This window comes from Bactrocera tryoni, unplaced genomic scaffold, assembly GCF_016617805.1.
Source record: "Bactrocera tryoni isolate S06 unplaced genomic scaffold, CSIRO_BtryS06_freeze2 scaffold_25, whole genome shotgun sequence".
In the NCBI taxonomy this organism is placed as follows: Eukaryota; Metazoa; Arthropoda; class Insecta; order Diptera; family Tephritidae; genus Bactrocera; species Bactrocera tryoni.
This window is the reverse complement of record NW_024395977.1, coordinates 32,048,343-32,064,843: the sequence shown is the minus strand read 5'-3', so window position 1 is coordinate 32,064,843 and position 16,501 is coordinate 32,048,343. Positions and strand designations below refer to the sequence as shown.

General features: G+C 34.2%; 1 protein-coding gene across 2 annotated transcripts in view; it reads left to right on the top strand.

The window, feature by feature from the left end:
* The first annotated feature begins 340 nt into the window (after positions 1 to 340).
* LOC120780557 (mothers against decapentaplegic homolog 6) overlaps positions 341 to 16,501 on the top strand; it is a 45,017-nt gene continuing 28,856 nt past the window's right edge. For both annotated transcript variants that reach the window (XM_040112815.1, XM_040112814.1), the window contains exon 1: positions 341 to 1,713. In XM_040112815.1, coding sequence (XP_039968749.1) covers positions 795 to 1,713 — 919 coding nt within the window. In that variant the 5' untranslated portion in view covers positions 341 to 794. The remainder of the gene's footprint in view (positions 1,714 to 16,501) is intronic.

Genomic DNA, 16,501 nt, shown 5'->3' with positions numbered 1-16,501 from the left:
TTGACTGTTCGAAACTGAATGAAGGAGGATTTATCAAACATTTTCTTATTGCATTTAATTCACACTATAACCATAAATTTATAAACTTTGGTTTAACATTTTATACAAAATAATATTTTTTAAAATGTAATGCAATATATATATTTGTATTTCCAATGAAAGTTACTATACATTTTTAAATAAGCTATTGTAACTTGAAATTCTGTATTTTAGTCAGAAATATAGCACTGTGTCATTTTTGAAATGCCTGACTGCATATTATAAATTAGTATGTAAGAATATCGATTTTATTTTCTATTTGAAATTGCTTACAAAATCTTTTTTTTTTAATTTATTTCAGAATAGATTAAATGACAAAGGATATTTCACACTCAAATAGAAAATTACTAACATATCAAAACCGAAATCGAGGTGATAAATAAATGATGTTTCGAAAAATCGATGTCGACGTAAAGTAGTAACTAAAAATACAGCATTATTTATTGTCTTCGCCTTCACTTTATGCTAATCCGATCAATGAACTCAATTCAAAGCTTTTGCTTAATGACTATGATATATAGATTTTTCCTGGCTTTTATTTATTTAACCCAGGCACACAAATTGTAAACGACAAAGGCCATCAGAGGACTCGTCTCAGTTTGCAATTAGATTTTATTTATTTTTCTGTTTTTTGAGCGAAAGTTTTGAGTGGTATGGTATGACTGTGAAAACAGTCAGAACAATATAACAATCAGATTAAATAATGTTTTTACAATAAATACAATAAATGTTCCGAAAACATTTTATGTCCCTCCATGCTATTTCGAAAGGACAAGGAACTATGGCGTTATGCGTCAAAAAACCTGTCAAGAGATTTCGATGGGATGAACAATCATTCACAACAGCCACCTCCCCATCAACATCAACACCTCTTTCAAACGGATCTTCAATACCAGAACTTGCAGCAATACCAGAATTCATTTTGTCATACTATGATAACATCAAACACGCTAACATCCAACATCGAATATTTTGGTTCGTTTACGGAAGTAAGCTACGAACAGAAAGCGAACGATTCCGAAAGTGGATGTACTTGTGGAAACGATTGCGACGCTTTCACTGTCGTTACAAACGAAGAGGGACAAGCTCAAAACCAGACACACCTCAGGCGCTCATTGGATTACTTACCCAGATTATCCCATTGTTCCCTCCAATCGAACCTGATGAACCAGTTGAATCCAACTATATCGATAACGAATGTAACAACGGCTGCTTCAAATACAAATACGGGAACATTTTCGGCGACAGTAAATATGCTGCGAAATTGTTGTGGAGTCAGCGGTCTGCCTACAGATTATCCCTCAATCAATTCGATTTCCCATCAAAACGAAAAACCAGATATAGGCCAACAAGCAGTAGATGGAAAACAATTACAAAAGTCTCAACACACCTTTCGAAAGTTTATGAAAATGCTGAATCGGCAACAACAAGGGGAATTATTGGATTCAGTCAGATGTCGAAAAGAAATGTCTGCTTCACACGATACCAAATGTATTTTATTAAAACGATCCTTAATTTACAAAGAAGAGCCACATGTGATTTGTTGCCGATTATTCCTCTGGCCAAATTTGAGAGATGCAACAGAGCTGAAACGTTTGCCAATCTGCACAGCCGACAGACACTCTATTTATGTTTGTTGCAATCCTTTACATTGGTGTCGGGTCCTCGAAACAGGTAAATGATTAAATAATTATGTAACAATAACATTTTTCTATGAAATGGGACTTTTCAACAAATGAAAGCACACCCCTTTAAAATAATTATATTTGAATGCCATTGATTAAACCGTCTTATTCTAATCCGCGAAGCCTTTTTGCGTTAGTTTTAAACATTTATCGAAATAACTGTAGTTTATGTAGTTCTGAAAAACGAGAAATTTGTTAATTTTTGTTCTCGAGATTATTTTATCATACGCATCCATTTGTTCAACTTATTCAAAAACTAAAATTCATCCAATCAGTCCAAATCTGATGAAAAATTAGCTTAAGAAAACTTTTTTAGAATAGAAAAATTAGTGGTTTCTACCTTTTTGAAACCAGAAATATAGTTTTCTGGTGGAGCATGAAACGCGGGTTTTCTTTAGACAAGTTGTTTTTAATGAGGCAGAATGGTACTTTTTTCGGAATTGATCTTTTTAACAGCCGTTACTTGGCACTGCTCTGCGTTATTATGTTTTCCCATTTAATAATTTACTTACTTTTATTATGAAAATATATTATTTTAAATAATTTTAGCTCTAAAACTTACTTATGTATATGTGTGCGCAACAAATTCTCCCTATTGATTTGAAGTGAATAATAACCGAATATTTTTATGTGAATTCGTTTTTCAGAACTCTCAAAATATATATATATAGTATATTGTCACCTAAAATGCAAAATAACGTAACAACATTTTCGAAAATTTACAGTGGCGTGAATGAAACACGAAATAAAATGGAACAAGAGGAAAAAAAAATTATATTATTTATTTATATTAAAACTGGTTTATATTTGATCGCAGAACCTGAAAATGTTGGACAAATGTCATATTATGAATGTAATTTAGTGTAGTGAATCGTAATCAATAAGATACTCAATTTCGAATTTGATGATACGTTATTTTGCATTTCAGGTGACGATATTATGGTAATGAATATCTGCGTTATGCATATAGTGGTGGACAAAAGTCTACATACACCCCTGTTATCGTAGTTCTGGAAAAGACTCTTTGTGAAAAATGTGTTGATACAGTTTTATTCTAATATTTATTCTTAAAATTTTACAGCAATAATGTTATGGACGAAGAATTTAAGAATTGCGTTGACGATAGTCTATATCGTCACCTGAAATGGAAAATAACGTATCATCAAAAAATTCAAAATTGAGTTTTTTATTTATTACGATTCACCACATTATATAACATATGTGTCACAAATTTTAAGCTTCTGCGATCAGAAATACCCAAGTTATATTGAAAATTCAAAAAAGCGTATCATCAAGTGCTTGATTTGGTTAAATAAAATAACGTATCATCACTCATGTAAAAATAACAGAATATTTTTTTATTGCAAAGTTAGCTGATTTATTGTTTATGTTAATTTTTATTGGTTATGTTCAATTTGCTTGGTTAGGTTAGGTTAAATGGTTGATCAAAAACCGCTCGTGGTAGTCCTTTGTGAGGTCATAAAACCCAAAACTAGGGAGAGACTAGCCTTACTGAGGGCAAAATGGTCACTAGATCTCTTGCGATTGACCTTGGACCAAAAGGATTTTGCGACAGGGCATGTACCTTTTGGTGGCCCAGCGCTGACCAAGCTTCTGTGAAGCCCAGCTATTCAGTAGTAGAACACAAGAGGGAACCGATCCGCTCCCATTCTACCGATAGCGGTTCTAGGGTGCCTTTTCTTGCTAGCTCATTAGCTTTACAGTTTCCTGCGATTCCGCTGTGGCCTGCACCCATACCAATCTTATCACAAAAGCACTCGATCCTATTGAAAGCGAGGTTAGGCACTCTTTGATCAGCCCTGAAAGCACTGTAAAAGAGTTAAAGGCTAGTATTGCCGCTCTGCTATCTGAGTGGATGGTCACTTCTCTGAAGGAGGCTGCAGCAAATCTACTGCTACCTTAATGGCAGCAATTTCGGTCTGGAAGACACTGCAATAGTCAGGAAGTCTGAAACTGGAGGTAACAGAGAGCTCCCGACTGTAAACTCCTCCACGAAACTTCTCCACAAGCTCACTGTCCCTCTTCTCCAACGGCTTCTTCCCACCTAGAACTCCCTCGCTGGTATATGGGTAGAGAAGGAGCCGCCTGAGTTCGACTCAGTGATCCGGTATGAAGTCAAAGTGAGTGAGGATTTCGGAGTGTTCAAACCCGCGTTCTTTTAGGAATTTAGCAGCCTAATCTTTTGCACACGCAAAGTTTAACGAAAACTAAGAAGAATGGCAACATCTGCAGGACCTAAAAGCTTTTATTTCAGCAGACTGCTATTATTTTATTGTTAATACCACATTTTAGTGCGAACTTTACATAATTCAAGGTATTATTAATTTTATGATTTAGGCCGTTGGATTAAATCTCGCTTTAACCCATTACTGCTCACACCTAAAACCCGCTATGATAAGCTACAAAAATTTTAAGCAGACGTCTGTAATGATATTAAAAGGGTAATGTCCAATTTTCAAAAAAATATCTCAAAAGATGTGGGCGCGGCGGAACGTATGATATATCATACATAAACGTATACGGAGACCTGCCTCTATGAAAATAAAAAGTAAACATCACTATAACTTTTGAGTTCAAATTGACATCGTATTTATATATTTAATGACATATTCACTGTTAATTTTCAGATTTAGTTGCTGACTCAGTTTACATGATATTTGTAGAAACAGTTATCTGGGTGCAAGCCAAAATTACATTTCATGCATATAAATTTCGTACACTTTCCACAATTTTTGCATCGGCGCTGAGTTTTTGAGTAATTTACGTAGTGTTCGACTCCGTCGTATCTAGTTTCGTTTTCTCGTTTTCTCTTTCGTGATGAGACTGGATGAAAATCTATTGGCTTTGAAAGTATGCTCCTTGTAAGTTGTCGGATGAAGCCGAGAAGAGTAACTTGTGGATAAGCTTTCCGAAACAATATCCATACATTTACAACAGCACCATTTAAGCAAAATCTGAAAATGGCCCAGTACCATTTTCTTGACCGAATCCGAGTTCGGTACGCTGCCCTTTGCTGATCGGCTCCACCCATTCCCGAATTATACTCCTTGATAATGACTGGTTGCTTTACGTCTTGTCTGCGTTTCTGTTGTCGATCATATCTTTTGCATAATCCGGTTGTTGTCGTTATGTTGTCGTTTTTACAATTTGTTGCAATGGTGACATTATTGTTATCATTCCACCTAACTAGGGTAATATTTTTAGATTTTAGTGCTTCACAAGTACCATGGAGTTCTCTTTTCATGCTGCTCAAAGGAGCATTTTCAATACGGTCCGAGCGAATCGTTCCCACCACTGTTATATTTTTCTTATCAAACTCTTCTAATAATTTAAAACTATTGAAATAGTTATCTAGAAATACAGTGCTGTGTTCGGGAACTATGTCATAACATAGACTTTTTTTGACAGATAATCCAAAGGGCTCATTAGATCGAATCATGCTTTTTCCGGTGTACAAATCGAAGTTCAACAAATATCCTTCTGAAGTAGTCATACACCAAATTTTGTATCCATAGCGAATTGGTTTTCCTCGTATAAACTGCTTGGAAGAATGCTTACCAAAATACGGCTCCATCGATTCGTCTACAGAAAATGAAGTTCCAAGGGGTTTTCCAAGCTCTTTAAACTTTGTATTTAAATGATCAAGAACAGGCTGAACTTTGAATGCCTTATTATTCGAATCAATTTGTGTATTATCATTGAAATGAAGGTAGCGATGTATTTTTTCAAACTTATTCCTCGCCATTGAACCTGCCACTAAATGATTGAACACATCACTTTCTGTTTTCCAGTACAAGCGAGTAGCTGGAACCTTAAAATAAAAATGTTTAATTTAACAAGTAAGCAAGTGAATTTGTGGTTCAGGTTAGTCACCTCGTTGTACCCACTTAGTATAAGGATGCCGAAATATGTGTATAACTCTTCAAGACTTACGGTGAAAGCTTCATCTCCTTTGTTTATGGCGTACTTAACAGTCTCTGATTGTATACATTCCATAAATTCGCTATCAAAAATTCTTTTAAAAAGTTGTATTGGACGTAAATCATTTTCCAAAATATCTGCTACAATGTCCGGAGTATGCTCGCGTATTGCTGTGATAGAACATTCACTTGCTTTTAGTACTATCTTAGACCATTTTCGGCAAATCTTCTTTTTTTAGTTTTCCTTTGAGTTGAAGTCCTTGTACTTGGGGCTAATGAACTGCTCGCTTCATTTAGAAACTGTTGCTCCTCTACTTCTGAGTTATCAATTCTTATTTCACATGCCCTTTTAAGAACTCCACTACCCAAATCACCCAGTGTACCTTCATCGTCTTCATCTGCGTCATCGCAATCGGATGACTCCTGTTCTTCGGGGGGGAGCAAAGTCACATCAATTAAATTGGCATTATTGATGTTTTCTATAATCTCTGCATCATCATCTTCATTTAAATCTTGGAGCCATCCAACTTTCTCTTCAGTTGTTGCTCGTCTACAAGGAGATATTAGGAATGAATTTTCATACAGCAAAAACTGGGCTAGCGTTTACGTATGATAAAACATACGCAATTGTTTACAAATAGTTAAAACACTTTCGGAGCTCAATTTTTCACTGCACTTTATATTCATTTGATGGCTTAGGGTTTTAGCTTTAAGTTTATGCACATTTTAAATTATACAAATTCCTCGCTTACTATTTATAAAAATATAAACCTCACCTTCGAGTCATTATTCACTTTTCCGAAAAATGCTACGTAAATTGGCGCGAAAATTGTAAACAAATGAGCTTTAAGCGACAATTAAAAAGCTTTTCTAAAGCAACAATCCTTTTATCTCGCCCACACTGCAAATATAAAAAGATTTAATTTCATTTCGGATTTTTGACGAATTTAAAAAGAAAGCTCTTTTTGCGTATCATCATACGCTGTCATTATTGGGTTAACCCAATAAAGTTAGTGAGCTTTTGAAAATGAGCGCGAAATGTAAGAGACTGGCATGCGATGAAAAACTGATTTTTTTAATTTACTTTCGTTTACTTTATAAATGAAATTAATGTTTACTTTTATTTTTCTTTAATTGAAACACGACGTTTAGTCGCTTTATTACTTTAAAAATAATAAAATCTGCCGCTTTTGTATAACCACCAACGTAATAAATTAAAAACTATATTATAATTAGCCAATATAATTTAGCTTACTTATTCTTACGAAAAACATAAAAAAATAATATTGAAGAAAATCCCGAACAAACTAAAAAGTCCGCAAATATAGTGGTAAGCTTTGCGTGGACACGAGTGTATATTCAAAACTGAAATTAAGGTGCTAGGTTCACTAAGCGTATCGTATTATGTTGCAGCAGCGATTTATACTTGTTTTCTTCCATCGTTTCCAAAAATGTTGAATTTCGATTCATCTTGAAACACAATTTGTTTTTTTTTACAAAAATTCACCTTTTTTCTTTACGTCCTTTTGCTAAATTTAAACGAAATTTTCATTTTATTCGAAAACAAAAGGTTTTGTGTATTATGCTGCTGCGGATTAGTGTTGGAGCAACCTTTTTTTACTATTTCGGAAAATGCAAAAAAACAGCTGTTACGATGAGGTGTGCCGTGTCGCAGCGGAGAGAAAACAGACTGCCTACCTCGCAACGTTACGATCGACAATAACACGTGCGGGATGTGATGGATACCGAGAACTGAAGAGCTAAGCGAGACGTATTTACAACCAGAAAAAGAGAGAGGCCGAAATGCGTGAGTACGAAGAGCTTGGCAAGTTGGCCGACAGGAGTAATGCTCCAAAAATCTGCACAAAAATGCGGTGACTAACAGAAGTTTTCAAGACCGGAGCATACTTTTGTAATTGGTCTTTTAAATACTTTTACATCAAGTCGAGAATATGATATCATGTAAATGGGAAAATTAATTTACGGGCGATCTGATGTCAGGAAAAGGAAGGCAAAGGTCGTGACTGAAAATAATTCGAGCAGCAGAACTCAATAGAGCACGTACCATCTTCTATAAGAGTGTACAGCTGCTGGCGTACGCCGATGATATTGATATCATTGGCCTCAACAACCGCGTTGTTAGTTCTGCTTTTTCCAGACTAGTTAAGGAAGCAAAGCAAATTGGTTTAGTAGTGAGCGAGGGCAAGACGAAATATCCCCTGTCATCAAACAAACAGTCGTCGCCCTCGCGACTTGGCTCCCATGTCACTGTTGACAGTCATAACTTCGAAGTTGTAGATAATTTCATCTATCTTAGAACCATCATCAACAGCAACAATAATGTCAGCCTCGAAATCCAACCCAGAATAACTCTTGCCAACAGGTGCTGCTTCGGACCTCTCTCGACGTACAAAAACTAAACTCTATAAGCCCGTCCAGCTATATGGTACAGAGCCATGGACGATGGCAACATCTGATGAGTCGACGTTACGATTTTTCGAGACAGAGGTTCTGCGAAAGATCTATAGTTCTTTGCGCGTTGGTCACGGCGAATGAGAGATATGAGATATACGACGACATTGACCTAGTTCAACGAATTAAGAGGCCTGGCTAGGTCATGTCGTACGTATGGACGAAAAATCTTCAGCTCTGAAAGTATTTGACGCAGTATCCGCCGGGGGAAGCAGAGGAAGAGGAAGATCTCCACTTCGTTGGGAAGACCAGGTGGACAAACCCCTGGCTTCGCTGAGGTTTCTAATTGGCGCCACGTTGCGAAAAGAAGAAACGACTGGCGCGCTGTTGTTAACTCGGCTATAATCGCATAAGCGGTGCCTACGCCAGTAAAGAAGAAGAAGACTTTTTACTATTTGTCCATTTCTATGACATTTAAGCTTTCGTTTTATAAGATACGTAGCATTCTGAAATGAACACTGCTCGGGTAGAATCACCATTTTTTAAGTTTTTGTACCGTCGCTTTTTTAATTTTTTGAAATTTCATAATATAAAATTTTTCATTTCTGTATTTTATCACCAAATTCTTTATGCTAACTGATCTATCTTTTCGGGTTTTTTTATTCTATTTAAGTGGCCAAACTACAACTAAAACCAATAATAACCTGTTTTAGTTTATTGTGATGCATAGAATAAAACTGTACAAACATATTTTTGTAAAAATTGTTTATACTTTCATAAACAGGAATACTCTAGACTTTTGTCCGTTACTGTACATAAGACACAAAAGGACATATGTTTTGTATAAACAAATATACCTTAGCTATAAGTACACTCTTTTCAAACTTTTGGTAGCGCTAGATATCTTAAGCAGTGAAGATATAACATTAGTCAAACAGTTTTACTATACTATTACACTATTATATAAGTATGCAACCATCACCAAAAGGAAGTGTACCTGCTCTATTGAGTTTTATTTATCTTATTGAAACTTTGTACACGTTTTCTTTGGCAAAAAATTAAAAAAAAAAGTTCGTAGATGGGCGTAGTCGGACCATTAAACCGTATGACAGTAAATTTTTGCAAACTGATTTCCATTCAACTTTATAGATTAAATTTTTGGACCCTTCTGTTAGTTTCATAGCATGATCAAAGAAGCCTTATCCTTTAGAAAGTTCTTGGACACTAATTGAAAAAGTTGTGAAATCTTTTCAACATATACTACATACATAGAATAATAGACAAATTTCAATTGAAAGAAATCAATTTCCAGTTCTTCCAGCTGAGGGTTCATAACTTAGGGTGCCATATATAATAAAGTTGTAGTTTATACTCGACCAAGAATGTCTGTGAACATTTTGATATACCGGGATTTACTCCAATAGCCGAGTTGAGAATAGATAGCACGAATACAAGCAATAGAAATAAAAGAGGCATTAGTGGTACTCATTTAATGCCGCAAACTTGTGGCATTTATTACAAATTTCGAAAAATGGGAATATCGGAAAACTGCTGTTCATTTTTACCTACAAGTTTATTTTGCGGCAAGGTTGCAACTCTTCGAGACTATTATCAGTGAACTACATTCATCTTTTTATTCTTTTCTCGCGTTTTGATTTCTTCGCTGTAACATGGAAAATGTAAGTACATTTAAATATAATATTGTATTATTTGATTATTTTAAAATTAATTGGATAAATATTTGTAGAAAAAAGATGGCGGATAAACAGAAAGTTTAGGTGGTCGGAGCAGCAAACAACAAACCCGGTCACAATTGTCTTAGACAATATAGAGGGTAACCTGAGCAATTTAAATTTTTTTTAAACTTATTTATTCACAGTCTTTGCAGTCGGCATTTAGTGAATTGAAAGCAAATTTTAATATTAGTTCTTCTCTATTGTCGTAGACACCCCTTTCGCGGTTATAGACGAGTTTTGGTCTTCCTTTTCGCTGTTTGGTGCCAATTGGAGATTCCAAGTGTAGCCAGGTCCTTCTCCACCTCGTCTTTCCAAAGGACCTTAATTTCTTTCGAAAGACCAAGTGGAGAAGGACCTGGCTTTCACCTGTGGCTACTGCGCCGAATACTCTCAAGGCGGGAGTGTTTTCATCCATTCGGAAGACATGACCTAGCCAGAGTAGCCGTTATCTCTTAATTCGCTGAACTATGTTAATTTTATCGTATATCTCGAACCACTCATCGTTCAAGTTGCAATTGTGCAAAGGAGCATAAATCTTCCGCAGAACCTTTCTTTCGAAAACTCGTAGCACCAACTCATCAGATGTTGTCATTGTCCAACCCTCTGCACCATATAGCAAGACAAGTCTGAAGTTGCACCCGATAGTAAGAGTTATTCTGCGTTGGATTTTGAGGCTGACATTGTAGTTGGTGTTAATACTGGTTCCAATATAGATGAAATTATCTACGACTTCGAAGTTATGACTGCCAACAATGACGTGGGAGCCAAATCGCAAGTCCGACGACTGTTTGTTTGATGACAGGAGATATTTCGTCTTGCCCTCGTTCACTACTAAACCAATTTGCTTCGCTTCCTTATCTAGTCTGGAGTAAGCAGAACTAACGGCGCGGTTGTTGAGGCCATTGATATCAATATCATCGGCGTACGCCAGCAGCTGTACACTCTTATAGAAGATGGTATGTGCTCTATTGAGTTCTGCTGCTCGAATTATTTTCAGTCACGACCTTTCCCTTCCTTTTACTGACATCAGATCGCCCGTAAATTAATTTTCCCATTTACATGATATCATATTCTCGACTTGATGTAAAAAATTTAAAAGACCAAATCAAAATTATCCACAAGCAGATTTAAAGTTTTTAATTTTTTAAAAAAGTTTGTCATTTTCCAAAAAACATCGGAAGATAATTTTTGCGCCACCTGTTATTAGGGCAGTCATACATAACTCTCCCTTCGTTGCTTTAAGGATTCTCCCGAATCCTAGTATTTAAAATTTTAACTTTTACATTATTTCTTTTGATCCATATGATTAGCCATATAACTGCTAATATTATAATGACTATTAAAGTAGTATTTACTCCGTATGAAATTTTTTTATAATATTTTAGTTCTTTAATTTCATATGGTTTAATACCATTTTTTCAAAATTTACTTTCACTTCATATGTTTGATTTAATACTGGTACAGTATATGTGTATTTGTCAACAAATTCTTTTTTACAATTTGCATACGATTTATTTTTTATTTCGATTTTACAATCACAAAAATTTTTTATATAATTTTTTTGAAGTGTAAATTTTCGTTTATCGCAGTTCATTGTTATTGACATTTTTAACTAGCAGAGTATCATCAGACAACTCTTGCATATAAGTTTTGTTACTATATTTAAATATACAATTATCATTAAAAATACAATTTTCACTTAATTTTAATTTTCTTAACAATGTATTAGCTTTGTATCGATAATGTTTAGATTCTAACGTTATTATTTCCTCATCTATTTGATCAATTTCTAAATTATTTCTGTTTGGCATTGGTGTGATTAACTTTAAATCGGTAGATAAATATGTTTTTGGTACCTGTATTGCAAGAATGATAGACTCATTTTTGTAAGTCAAAACTCCTACTTTCACAAGTTTTAGCCTATAAAAATCTATCTTAAAATAGTCGATTTCGCCTTTTGTTAATATTGCTGGGCGTATAAAGTTATTTTTGGCTCAACTCTTCATTGTCCGTTATACTAGATAACCATTTGTAAGTTGTGCCTACTATGTTAATGAGTCCTCTCTTCCTCCTATTTTTCTCCTCTCTTATTTTTTAATGTATAATTTCCACTCCATTTAGAAGTAGTTCTTTGTTATTTATAAATATATTACTTTTTGTAATATTTTCTTTAATCTTATTAACCACTTCCCTTATCTCTTTTGGTTTGATTATATGTAAAATAGTATTTACATCCCGTACTATCTCTACTTCTCCTAGTTGTACTAAGGTATATCCTGCTTCTTCTGTGATTGGTGTCACTTGTAATTTCCCTTCTATCATCTCCTCACTCAACACCACTGCTATAATGGTTACTCGTATCTGAAACTGAAAAAAATTATTTTTTTTTTAAGTGTTATAATCCCCATTAAATGCCCTTGAGCTAAATGTATGTATCTTCATCTCTCTCGTTTGGGTTTTCAATATTTGCCAATTTCATTGGTCTTTTTATATTCGTCGGATGTACGTTCTGTAGTGGATTAATTCGGTAATACGGTTCATCTTTATGCCGTACTCTTTTGTAATTTTTTATCGGCCCGGTCGATCTCACTTCTTCGTAGTCCTCTCTGTACCTATTTCTATTGTGTATTATGAGTTGTTTCTTCTGGTCTATTGTGTTATTTAAAATGGTTGGATTTCTACTATTTCTTGCATTATTTGGTGTACATTTTACGGTTGAGTGATAGCGATCGTTATAGTTACCTATAACGATCTGTATCCTCATTTCTGTTCAGAGGCTTGGATCCTCAATTCTTGTTAGTTTTTCTAACAAGGTTGAGTGCAGCCTCTCAATGTCTGCATTATCTGTATGGGAGTTTGGTTTTGTTAAGTGTACTTCGACTCCTTCTGTATTTAAGAACTGATTCAACTGTTCGGCCCTGAATTCGTTGTCCATTATGATCTTCTTTGGTTTCCCAAATTTCGTGAATTGTTCAATTATGATAGCCTTCTTTGCTCTCCAATTTCTGTCAGTTATATTGTATGCTTGTTTAAAACTCAACAAAGATTTTGTCAACCTTACCACTGGTGGGGGGAATTCAAACAGTCTTTCGTCGAGTGAGAAATCTTTCATTCATTATTATTAATAATTTTATATAATTTTATTTTTAAATTTGTAAACCTTATATACTATTCTTTCAGTCTTAATTATCTAATTAAATATATGTATATGTACGGCACACCACATGTGGTTGTTTTCAACTATACAATGCAATACATGTGTGTGTGTGTGTTGTCATATAATTTATGTTGCATGGTTTGGGTTGTTTTCAAGTGCAGATGTGCATTTGTAATCAATTGCCCAAACCTAAGTAAATATCTTTATTATATGTATTTCTTGAGCGCATGCGTATAACATATTAATGCATACGTGCCTCATATATGTATGTACATATGTATGTTGCAGATAAATGCATATATTTTTATGTGTTTATTTATCTATGTTTTGTATTGTCTCTGCCTTATCTAATTTATGTGGACTGTATAATTTATTACAATTGCTAGAATATTTCTGATCTTATTTAACATTTGTAAAGAATATAAGAAAGGTTTAAATATAATGTTGTTGTCCGTCCTTTGGTGGCAACGAACATGTTCAATTTTGAACAATGCTGCTGCAAATTTTGTTAGATTATCAATTACGGTGACAAATGACTGCTTTTTAAAATGAAAAATGTCCACATGTATTATATCATTTTTATCTGAAGGTGTCTCTGTTAGTTTAAACTTCGGTTTTATCGGTTTCCTGCCATATTTAATTTGCTTGCAGTTTTCGCAATTACCTATAATTAGCTATAAATGTTCCCTTAATTTTGGATAGTATATTTTATCCTTAAGTGTATTGTAAGTCTTGTTTATTCCGTTATGCATTGACTCATTACTATGGTTAAGTGAAATTTGCTTGTGCAGGTCTTCTTCTTGTATAATTTCTGTTGCTCTTTTTATACATTTTATGAATTGCAACCTGCTATTGCAAGAAAACATGCTTATAAGTAATAGTTGAATTTTGTGACAATCGGCCTCCTCCACTTCGGAAAAAATACTCACTTTGCCCCTGCCAATATGTCTTCGGAAAATATTTTTCAATATGTTCTCCGTGTCAATAGGGTTGATCTCGATTACTTTCCATCCATGTATTATTTGAACTTCAGTTTGGGGACTATATGTTATTATAATTCGGGTCTTAGACTTGTTGATAATTTCTTCTTTTGTGAAGAAATGTTCTAACAGTTCCTCTTCTGCGGAATATATTGTATCTGACATTTCGAAATTGGATTCTTTATTATTGCTTTCGTCGATTTTTGGAGTGTTTTCAATCCGGCTTAAAAAATCTGTTACCACATTATTTTTCCCTTTCTGATAATAAATTTCATAATATAACTCTTGCAGTTTCAATAGCCACCTTTGGTGACGTTGTGAAAACTATCTTCCTTTATAGTTATTATTTAAAAACACTACGGGGCTATGATCAGTTATAATTTTAAATTTTGTGCCATATACATACATACATATGTACGACCTGAAATAGGTTATTGAATATATTATGGCTAAAAATTCTTTATCTGTTGTAGCATATTTCTGTTCATGGCTATTTAATGTTCTGGAAATGTAGCACACTGGCTGACTTTGTTGAGAAAGCACTGCGCCTACTGCGTAATCACTTGCATCAGTTGTAATAGTAAACTTATCATATTCAGGGAATTTTAAAATTGGATGTGATGAAATTAGTTTTTCAAAATTTTCAAAACTTTCTATGTACTGCGGATCTCTTGGATTTATTTTATAACCGTTTTTTAAGTACTTTATCATTGGATAGGCTACTTTCGAATAGTCTTTAATAAATTCTCTATAACATCCTGTAGCTCCCAAAAAACCTGTCTCTCTGTTTTCGGAAGTTCCAACTCTTTTATTTAATTTTTTCTGTATTAGGTTTAATTCCATCTTTTGTTAATGTACATGTGTCCTAAAAATTTCGTTTCTTTCCTTAGAAAGCTACATATGCTTGCTTGAATTTTTAAATTTTGATTCGCTAAAACCGCGAAAATTTTTTCAAGTGATAGAATATAATTTTCCAAGGACGTGGAAAAGACCAAAATATCATCCAGATAGACAACACAAATTTTGTTTATGAATTCTCTTAGAATCTCGTTCATCATTCTTTGGAACGTGGCTGGGGCATTTTTAAGCCCATAAGGCTTACGGACGTACTCATACAGTCCTGCCGGAGTAACGAAAGCTGTCTTTTCGATATCCCTTTCTGCCATTAATATTTGGTGGTAACCTTTGGCTAAATCAATGGTGCTAAAGTACTGCGCTTTGCCCAATTTATCCAAAATCCCATCAATATTTGGCAGATGGTGTTTATCATCGACAGTCAGTTGGTTACGTCTCCTATAGCCAACCACTAATCTATATTTTTGAATATTTGAACCCTCCATTTTCTTTGGTACAGTTAAAATAGGTGAGCTATACCTGCTCCTACTTTTTCGGATTATTCCCTGACTTTCTACCTCATAAATTTGCTTTCTTACCTCTTCTTCGTGTTTTGGAGGTAGTCTATAGATCCTTGAATTTATCCGCCGGTTGGTTGTGGTCTTAATCTCATGTACCACAGTTTTAGTGTTGGTGAGATAATCGCCCTCTTTGTAAAATAATTTGTAGAATCGGTTTAATAGAATTTCAATCTTGCTTTTTCAAGATCAAGTACAGTATTTTTTTGTTCACCCACTTCCAATGAATAAACCTGTGCCTGAACAGTTTTCATATGAAAAGGAATCATTGTTCCATTTTGCAAAGTTATATTCATTTTTTCTATATCAATAATTTTAAAATGTTTGAAAATAAAATCATTTCCTAATAACAAATTATATGGCTTGTCGAAATCTAACAATAGCCATCTAATCATAGAATTTTTTCGTAACTAAATTCTGCAGGGCAAAGACTTTTTACTTTAATCTTTGGTTTCTCAATATTGCCATTTAATGTACTTATAACCGTACTCTCTATTTTTTTTCATAGTATACCGAGGCTAATTGGTAAAAAAACCGTCATTAAGGTTTGTTTCTACCTGTTGCTCGACCCGACTCATAGTATCTACTTCCATGGGAGTAAGCCTATTTAAATTCCTAGACCTATAATATCCACTGTTATTATTAGTCCAAGTATTCCTAGAGTACTGTCTAGAAAAATTATTTGTATTGTGTAGTCTGCTATTATGTTGACCCGATCCATTTGTTTGACCTCGAAAATTGTATGTGTTATTTGTTCTATTATTCTGTTGCTTACTTCCAGACTTATTTGTATATGTTGACCTGTAATTTTGTTGATTGTTAAAACTATTAGCATATCTAGGCCTAAAACTTTGTTGGCCTGTAAAATTATATCTATTACTTGGCGGATTGTTTTGCGTCCTATAAGGATTTAAATTACCTTCGTCTAGCTCTATGAAACCATCGTTATATAAGTATATAAATCTTCTGACCATGTGTTTGTAATTGAACTGCTCCTAAACGGCTATACCGATTTTGATGAAATTTTTTTGTGTGTGTTTAAGGAGATTCGAGGATGGTTTAGATTCACATTTTGGTCCACTGGAAAACGTTTTTTTAAATTAATTTATCATTTGTAATTAATTTGCTAATTTTGGAAT